This window comes from Alosa sapidissima, chromosome 24 (genome assembly GCF_018492685.1).
Source record: "Alosa sapidissima isolate fAloSap1 chromosome 24, fAloSap1.pri, whole genome shotgun sequence".
Classification (NCBI taxonomy): domain Eukaryota; kingdom Metazoa; phylum Chordata; class Actinopteri; order Clupeiformes; family Clupeidae; genus Alosa; species Alosa sapidissima.
This window is the reverse complement of record NC_055980.1, coordinates 28841044-28851264: the sequence shown is the minus strand read 5'-3', so window position 1 is coordinate 28851264 and position 10221 is coordinate 28841044. Positions and strand designations below refer to the sequence as shown.

At 43.3% G+C, this 10221-nt stretch overlaps 1 protein-coding gene across 1 annotated transcript; it reads left to right on the top strand.

Moving 5' to 3' along the window:
* Positions 1-1163: 1163 nt before the first annotated feature.
* LOC121699558 (probable serine/threonine-protein kinase DDB_G0267686) lies at positions 1164-3311 on the top strand. The gene is made up of 2 exons (XM_042081809.1): positions 1164-1302; positions 1733-3311. The coding sequence occupies exon 2, from the start codon at positions 2120-2122 to the stop codon at positions 3269-3271; it is 1152 nt and encodes a 383-aa protein (XP_041937743.1). The 5' UTR covers positions 1164-1302; positions 1733-2119; the 3' UTR covers positions 3272-3311.
* The last annotated feature ends 6910 nt before the right edge of the window (positions 3312-10221 follow it).

Sequence of the window (10221 nt, the reverse complement as noted above, 5' to 3'; positions counted from 1 at the left end):
GATTCTTCATCCTCAGTGCCACGGTTCAGGTAGTGATTTAGGAAAAACTGCTTTTTTGCGGTTCGTGGGGCCCAGGGGAGTGGCCCCTGGGGACGAAACTAAATTTTTCCGTAAAAGTCTAGAGGGGCTACATACCCACCAAATTTCATGTGCCCCGGTGGTTCGGTGTCCCGGGTATCGTTGACCAAAAATTCAGGAAGTAGATGACGGGAAAAAAAAAAAAAAAAAAAACTTTGACAATCATTATATGACCGCTTCACTAGCTTCGCTAGCGGCGGTCATAATAATAAACAACAATGTCAATTCAACCAATAGCGCAGTGCATGTTGAACAGACCCCTCTTAAAAGACCCAAAACTATCACAGGAACGGAGGGCACTGGGCAACTCAGATATGCCTTTAGTGTGTGTTTGTGTGTGTGGGTGTGTGTGTGTGTGTGTGTGTGTGTGTGTGTGTGTGTGTAAGAGAGAGAGAAAGACTATGTGTGTGTGTTGAACAGATATGCCTTTAGACCCCTCTTAAAAGACCCAAAACTATCACAGGAACGGAGAGCACTGGACAACTCATTCCACCAACAAGGAACCACTGACCTTAAACCCAATAGTGAGTGAGTGTGTGTGTGTGTGTGTGTGTGTGTGTGTGAGTGTGAGTGAGAGTGAGTGAGAGTATGTGTGTGAGTGTGTGTGAGTGAGTGAGTGAGTGAGTGAGTGTGTGTGAGTGTGTGTGTGTGCGAGTGAGAGTGTGTGTGTGAGTGAGTGTTTGAATATGTTTAGGTATGTGTGTGTGTATTGGTGTGTGTGTGTGTGTGTGTGTGTGTGTATCTGTATGCGTGTGTTCGTGTGAGTGTGTGTGTATGTTTGAGTGTGTGTGTGTGTGACTATAAGAGTGGGTGAGTGTGTTAGAGAGAGGGACAATTTTGGTTTGCGACCAATTGATCGCTACATCTCTACTGTGTGGGTGTGTGTGAGAGAGAGAGAGAGAGTGAAAAAGTGTGTAGAGAGAGGGAGAGAGAGAGAGATTCTGTGTGAGATAAAGTGTGCATATTGGTGTGTGTGTGTGTGTGTGTGTGTGTGAGAGAGAGAGAAATAGAGTGTGAAAATGTGTGGGTGCGTGTGTAGAGAGAGGGAGGGAGGGAGAGAGAAAGTTCTAGAGTTCTAGAATTCTGGTGACAACAGGCAGCAGAAAAATGAGCTGCTGAGACAACTTTGGCTTTTTTGCCAGAAAATGTATGTTTTCGCTTCCAAATTCCAAATTCTACGATTGAAGACATTGAAGTAACCAACAGAGGCAAAAATCTGTGAAGGTAGGACCTCTGTACTACTTGACAAGACAGTGAAAATTGAATGAGAAGACAAAGCTAAAGTGCTAAACAAGCTAATCAACAGTAAATGACTGTTATGGGTGTTGATGACATCATAATGGATGCTTCTTTGAAGAAAAATGAGCCCAAAGCAGAGGCATTTTTTAAAAATAAAGATGAAATGGAGATAACATATCCCAAAGACATTAAATCAATGGACAAAAAGAAAAAAATGAAGGAAGCACTATTGAGAGACCACCCTGAGACCCTTCTCCTAGACTACAGTGGCCCAGAGAATAAAAGAGTTTGCTGCAACCTGCTGTTTTTCACTAAAAACACAGATGCTTGGCACTGCACACTTTTGACTGAAATGAACTGCATTAGAAAGGGAGGTATCTGTAAAGGCAGGCAACTGACACTTGAAAATGAACAGGGGGCAAGGCTGACCATCAACATATACCACAATGGCACAGTTCTGATCCAAGGACCAGAAGCTGGTCTCAGTGAATTTCAGGCTAAATTTGGACTATTGAAGAGAGAGGTCCAAAAAGTCCTGGAAAATCCTGAGAGAAAAGACCAAATCGATGAAAAGCCAGTTGCCATCAAGGTGAGAATTGACGAATCCTGCCTCAACACACCCCTATTCCATCCAAAGGCTCCCACTTCTCCCAGAATAAGAGCACTACAAGACAACTTCTCTCTACTGGAACAGGACTACTTCGTATTTAAAGAAGAAACTACCAACAACATCTGCCAGCTCCAAGACCGGGTCATCCAGATCAGCAACCCCAATGTGCAGCTTCAACAGCTATGCACTGCTATGAGGCAGCTGGAGGAGGCCAACAAGGAGGTGAGACGAGAGTTGACAAGTGTGAAGCAAGAACTGTCCAAGAGAGAACAACATACACAGGCTCTGGAGAGTCAACTGGAGGAGATGAGGACCGAGCTAAGGTCGAAAACCTCTCTCACTAGCAACACCTCAAGCAGAGCACAGAAACAACATGTGACCTCACAGATGGACAATGCCTCTTTGTCTACACCATCACAGCATACCCAAAGTCTGATAGACGAAAAGGATTGTGGCAGAGAGGAAAGCTTACGAAGACCAAGTTCGCTCATCGCAGGCGACATCAGATCCAACTACAACATCAACAGCATCAACAGTCCCACTTTGAACTGCAACAGTCACTCTTCCAACAGCTACAACAACAACAGCAGCAACAGGAACACTTCCAGCAGCAACAGCAACAACAACAACAACAACAGACATGCAGCCAGCAGCCACAGCAACATTGACATCAGATGTGGAATCAGCGGAGAAAAGGAAAAGGACATCATTATCCTCTGTGACTCAAACGGCAACCACCTAAATCCAAGGAGGCTGTTTCCTGAAAGGTCAGTAAGGAAAATGTGGTGTCCTACTGTCCAGTCGACTGTAAAGCTGCTGAGAGAGGGTAGGCTGAACAAGCCCTCCCATATAATTGTCCACACAGGGACTATTGACCTTGGCAACCAAAACACAGATGTGGCAAAAGCCTTGACCAATTTAGCCAAGATGGCAACCAACCTATATCCAAGCTCAAAGATCATCATATCAACACTTCTACCACGAAAGGACATTCCAGACAGAACCATCAACTCCATAAACAAAGAAATCGACAAGGCATGTGCATGTATGCCAAATGTACAAATAGCCCACCAGACTCAAATCACAAGGGAGCATCTGTATGATCGCTTGCACATACATGAAGGTGGGATGAGACTTTTTGCAAGGGTAATCAAAGACACTGCTTTGAACAGAAAACAGAAACATCCAGTTAAAGAGATGACTAATACACCCGAAGTACAGACAGAAAGCCGAACAACTGTAGTAGGTAGAGAAGTTAGAGTAACCGAGTTAAGCAATATTGAAGAAATGCTAAAATTTATTTGTGAACAATTAACATGCCCAGGCTCCATGTCTGCCAGATAGAGACCTGCATGTGTGTGTATGGGTGTGTGTGTCTGTGTGTGTGTGTGTGTGCGAGTGCCTGTAAGTGTGACATGTCAGACTGTGTGTATGGTGTGGGTGTGGGTGGGTTGGTGTCGGTGAGGGGGGGGGATTGCCTTAAATTTCATTTAATAGTACTTTTCTGTTAATCTAGACTTACTTAATGAGAAGAAAATGCATTGTGTGGGGGGGGGGGGGGGGGGGGTAGTAGGCTTTGCATGTCTGTGTGTGTATGTGTGTGTGTGTGTGTGTTGTCCATGTTTTTCTAGATACATATTTGTATATGTATATCTATCTGTGTGTGTGTGTATGTGTGTATGTGTGTGTGTGTACAATTCTATATAAATCTGGATGTAAGTTTCATTTAAGTAAGTTTTTTTGTTTTTAGATAATTAGGCCTATACTTAATTTTGAGACAACCTAGCCTCAAGTTAACTTTGATTTAAGACAAAACATACATATTTCTTTATGGCAAAGACTAAAGATACACAATGACATCACTTAGAATTACTAGCTATAATATACAAGGGTTGTACTCATCTGCTTTTGGTGAGAAGAGTACACATCCTGACTTTGTAAATATTGTAAATAGTTCAGATATTGTAATACTGTTAGAAACATGGAGTAAAGGAGGAGAACAGTTTAGAAACACTCCATTCCACATTACAAGGAACTCTATATTCCTTCTGTTAAACATCCTAAAGTAAAATGTGGAAGAGATTCAGGGGGAATTGTAGTATTGTTTAAAGATAATCTTACTGATCATATTTATCCTGTAAAGAAGGGAAAGTCACATATATGGATTAAGTTAAAAAAGGAGCTCACTTTCTCAGATTTTGACATCTATCTATGCGCCATCTATATACCCCCATATGAATGACCCTACTACTCTGAAGAAACCTTTGAAATTCTGCATTCAGAAATCATACAATTCCAATCTGAAGGATCAGTTTTGCTAATGGGAGACATGAATGCAAGAACAGGTACAGAAAAAGATTATATAAACCCAAATGGCTATGCATATATCACTGAAGCTCAAATAAATGAAAACAAATTTGAAAGATCTCGTCAGAGCGCTGACAATATAGTTAACAAAAATGGCAAACAGCTGCTTCAGCTTTGTAAAAGCCTGGGTCTCACCATCACTAATGGTAGAATCAAAGGTGACTCTCTGGGTAGGTACACCTACTGCTCACATCTTGGTAGTTGTGTTGTAGACTATGCAATAACAGATATTGATCCAAGCTACATTAATTATTTTATGGTTATGCCTTAAATTCCCTATATGACCGCTTCGCTAGCAGCGGTCATAATAAATAATACTACTGCAGTGTGAGAGTGCTGGGTTTGTTGCCCCCCCTCCCCCCCAAGGAGGAGACAAAGAGAACAGAGGGACATGTAAGAGTGCTCTATATAGGAGGCTTGCTAGTGTCCTTAACCAGGGAGGACAGTGAAGAATGTAGCGTAGACGTCAGCTGTGAGGAATTTGTAGCTGGAGGAGGAAGTAGAGGAGGAGGAGGTGGAGGAGGAAGTTTTGAAGATGGAAAATAGTTTCAGGGTGTCGGCCATCAGTCAGACTCTCTGTCACAATTGCAATTAAAATTCCTCTTCTCAGCCTTAAAGATGAACTGAACTGAAATAATCAACATTGATAATGTGTTGATTATGACAATTAAAAATAAATGACACTAAAAAATGTAATTAAAAAAATCAATACGTAGCCTTTTTTAAGCAACACCAAAATTGCGTTTGTTAGTATTAGAACGCTGCCCGTTTCAATGACGTCACTGGCATGGTAGGACCTGAGAAGTTCTATAGGCAACAGCTGCAGCATATTATGTATACACAAAAATTAGTCATTTTAATGGCATGGGTTACACATTTGAGCCTGTGAGGGACAAGCCTGTAGTGTCTTGACTACCACTAGATGGGGGACGATCGGTTTCAGGCTCCAGCTCAACCTTCAGTAGGATCATTTGGGTGAAAATGACTGTGTGGGCGCTGCCGGAGCATGGACACTGGAATCTATCTGTTTCAAAGCAGTGGCGAAACGTAGGGAAAATGTTTGAGGAAGCCAAAGTGACGGAGGAAAATATGTTTATTTATGTATGTGTTTATTTTGGGGCGTATACATTTTGTGCAATGTACAACATAGACACATTTTGTGCGGCACAACATAGGCTACTGTAGGCCTAGCCTACAGGTCATGTAGAAAACTGGACGAGGGGCGCTTGAGACAGCAACACGCACGCTGTCTCTCTGTCTCCCTCCATCCCTCACACACACACATTGCCTACTGTACATCCTCCACACAACTGCATACTCACTCACCACCACTACATTAGGCCTATGCGAAGCTACGGTGCATACAAATAAGCTATACACGCATTGTCACGGCAATGTAGGCTAACGCAGTCTGGACTACTGGCACTCGTAACAGCAACTCACACGGGCTCTCTCTCCCTCCCTTGAAACTGTTAAAAACTTCGTCACCCCAAGTTGACCCCAGATACACGGAGGATACACGAGTTTGCCGTTTATTTTAGGCTAACGTTAGTGGAAAGTTTGCAGATGTTTACCTTGTGGATGTTGATATTGCACGAGTCTCTTGGATAGCAGCATCAACAATCTGCCCTGAGACGGTGAACAACTGGCTTCAGGGTGAGTAGAAAGGGACATTGGATTCTGTTTACAGACCCGCTGTGGTTTAGTTACCAGCTAGTAGACACATTATTATCGATCTGTGATATCGTCATGGTCATGGTTTATACTCTCTATGGTCGGAGTGCTAGCTTGTGGAGTTTGACATAAGAGTGTTTCCAAGGTGTTTAGCTGCTAGCCCTTTCCTAGGTTGGATCGTAGTGGACCTCATCTGAGGCTACTTCGAGATATTATTCCAAAGGGGACAGATAGGCTACTGCACTTAAAACTTTAAAAGATTGAACGAACCTTCCCGGACTTTGTAATTGCGACCAGTGACTGTATTGGGTGAACGAAGCCGAAGTTGAAACTTAGGCTCCATGGCACATAGACAGTGGGCTCGCCCTTCTACGAATTGAAAAAGACTACAAGCTGCCCCACCGAGTTTGTGATAAAGTAAGCAAGAAAAGGTTTTTTTAAGTCAGGATATGTCGAGTCAATGGCGTTTATTCGTCCAAAGTTACAGACCAGTTTCCATAGTGCACATCTTTTTGAATGCCATGTGTGTTTCTGCTCATTGACAAAATAGCGTTCAGTATGATTCATGCCCAATTAATTTCCCCTGTTAAAGTGTTCGCCTTTGTTTCACTAGTTTGGTTTCATTTTGTATGAGATTTTGTGATGTAGGCTAGCCTACGATAAACAGCTTATGGCCAATATGTAACTCAGCTAGGCCTAATGTTAGTTTCCTCAGCCATGTCAGCTAGCCTCAGACTCATTATCTGCTATGGCTGCTAGTGCTAGTGCGGAGTAGCTTACCAGGCCAGTGACGTAGCCGATTGTTGAAATCCAACATGGCGGCGCCCATGTAACAACAACAACACTTTCAACGTACAATTGTATCCCTTTTAATAAATTCAGCCATTTTAATCATTGTACCAATGAGAAGAAATAAAATACATCTGTTATATCACCTTTACTTCAAATTCCAGTTCAGTTCATCTTTAAGGATTTTTAAGTTTGTTTTCTTTCACAACAAGTGTTAAGTCTGTTTGACAAACTGAATTGATTGGTTAAACGTGTTCATAGCTTCAGAGATTTTGCCTCAAGCATCACTGGGCCTTCCACGGCACACCTACCCCCTCCCCAAACATTCTAAATCAATGGTATGCACCATATTGCTATGTAGCATAGTAATGTTATACACCATGTATATTACTTTTTCTGCTGTAAGTGTATTGTTTACTAACCTGGCAATAGCCAGATGAATTTCGCTCCGCCTAGCTCCACTCATCCATCTGGAACCTATCCATTGAAGTGTTGCTTCAGAAGGCTGGGCCTAATCAAAAAATGCTTGCATATGATTGAATAAGCCACTTGTCCGTCATCTATTGATGTGCTACTTCAACCACTCACATCGAAGCCAACCCATGACGCTAATAACAGACTCACAGTCGCTTCTACGCTATGTCACATCTATGAAACTCCCGCCCTGCGTCCTGATTGGCTAAACCATAAAGTTGGTTGGAGAAATCACTCTCAATGGAAGAGGTCCCAGATGGATGTGAGTGAAGCTAGGCGGAGCTAAGCGGAACGACATTCATCTGGCTAGGGTCAGGTTAATTGTTTACTGGACCAAATAAAATTAGTCATATTATACACCATTTGCAAGCTTGGACTCATGGGAGTCCTTATGACAACCTTTTTCATGTACAATCTGTATAGTGCTTTACATTGTCAGATTAATCTTACTATGTCTCAATTCAATTTGATCAAAAATGCCCCCCCCCCCCTCCTTTGGTGCTTCCCTACCTTCTAGCTGCAGTGTATATCCCTTAGCAATAAGTAGATGCAGCATATTGGGTCTTGAAATATTCACAGGAATCCATTGAAATTAAATATCTTGTTTTATCCAATATTAGTTGTGCAGATGTATAGTCGCTGTATAAATGGACATCTTATACACACCCATTGAACCAACAAAGGAAATGCAAAAGCAGAACCCCTGGCCTGGTGGTAGGCCTCAGATGTTTTTCTAAATCATATCAAGTGACCAACAGGGCTGAAATGTGGTCAGTTCAGAGATGCTTGGCAGAAAGAAAAAACAATATTCTAGCTTTTGTAACTCTGTGCCAGTATTTCACACAATTATTCTGATTGTAAGAAACTACATTACATTACATTACATTACATTTGGCTGACGCTTTTTAACCAAAGCGACTAACAACATGGTAAACAGTAAGTTTTAGAACAATTCTCACAATTTTAGGACAGTTTAAAAAAACATTAGAGTACAGTAAGAATAAGTGCGTCGGTGAGTGCTGTTTTTAACAGTTACTTGTCAGTTTAAAACGGCTGGTGAATGCTAGGATCAGTAAGACTTGTTGTAAGTGTTGCTATGAGAGTAGATGTTCTCTAAAGAGCTGGGTCTTCAGGAGTTTTTTGAAAGTGGAAAAGGATGTCCCTGCCCTTGTAGGAACTGGGAGTGTGTTCCACCAACGAGGAACAACAGATGAGAAAAGTTTGGATTGGCTTGAGCGTACCGGTGGTAGAGCTAGACGTCGTTCGTCAGAGGAGCGCAGCGGTCTGGAGGTAGCGTATGTCTGTATGAGGGCATTCAAGTAGGTGGGAGCAGAACCGGAGACTACTTTGTAGGCAAGCGTTAGAGACTTGAATTTGATGCGGGCCGCCATAGGTAGCCAGTGTAGCTGGATGAGCAGCGGGGTAACATGTGCCCTTTTGGGTTGGTTGTAGACCAGGCGCGCCGCCGCGTTCTGGATCATCTGAAGTGGTTTCACTGCGCAGGCTGGGAGACCTGTCAGGAGGGCATTGCAGTAGTCGAGTCGTGAGATGACTATTGCCTGAACCAGAAGTTGGGTAGCATCTTGAGTCAAGTAAGTCCTAATTTTCCGTATGTTGTAGAGTGCAAAACGGCATGACCGGGCGACTGAGGCAACATGATCTGAGAAGTTTAGTTGGTTGTCAAAAACAACTCCTAGATTTCTTGCAGTCCTGGTCGGTGAAACAGACAGGGAGTCAAATTTGATGTTGATGTCGTGGTGTATGGTAGGTTTAGCTGGGATGACCAGCAGTTCAGTCTTTGAGAGGTTCAGCTGGAGGTGGTGTGCCTTCATCCATGTAGCTATGTCTGAAAGGCAATCCGAGATCCGTGCTGAAACCAGGGGGTCGTCAGGTGGAAAGGACAGATAGAGCTGTGTGTCGTCTGCATAGCAGTGGTATGAGAAGCCGTGCGAACGGATAATCTGTCCCAAGGAGGTGGTGTAGATAGCAAAGAGGAGGGGGCCCAGCACTGAGCCCTGGGGGACCCCTGTGGTGAGATGGTGAGGTGCGGATAGCTGACCAAGCCATGATACGTTAAACGAGCGTCCTGTGAGGTAGGATTCAAACCAGGAGAGAGCAGAACCGGAGATTCCCATGTCAGCGAGTATAGAGAGAAGGATACGGTGATTAACCGTGTCAAAGGCAGCCGATAAGTCAAGCAGAATGAGTACTGATGACCGAGCGGTCGCCCTGGCTTCTTTTAAGGCTTCTGTTACAGACAGCAGAGCCGTTTCGGTAGAGTGGCCGCTTTTGAACCCAGACTGATTTGGATCCAGAAGGTTGTTCTGTGAAAGGAAGTCAGAGACCTGTTTGGAGACTGCTCGTTCAATGCCTTTGGATAGGAAAGGCAGTAGTGAGACAGGGCGGTACTTCTCGACTTGAGCAGGGTTGAGAGAAGCTTTCTTAAGTAACGGTGTTACCCGGGCCATTTTGAACGCTGTTGGAAATGTGCCGGAGGTTAGCGAGGCATTGATCACATGTGTGATAGCTGGAGCGATGGTCGGGCTGATGGACTGAAGTAGGCTCGTAGCTTTTAGTTAACTCATCTTATCCTGTAGACTACATTTTCAGATTATTCTACATCTGCTACTATTGGAGGGCGCAGCCAGCCAGAAGCAGATGGGCTCCCCCTATTAAGTCAGGTTCTGCTCAAGGTTTCTTCCTGGAATATGGGAGTTTTTCCTTGCCACAGTTGCCATATAGCGTGCTTGTGGGGGGTAAGAGGGTTAAGGCTGCCAGTCTTATGACGTCATTTTCTATATTTTTGATATGTTGCTGAGTATATCATAAACAGCAAAGAAAAGTGATTGATAATGACTGACTGACTATTATTGTGTTACATGCTTCAAATGTAAAGCACTTTGAGCTGCATTCTGTGTATGAAAGGTGCTATACAAATAAAGCTTTATTATTATTATTATTAGGTATAGGGTCCAGCGAGCATGTGGTAG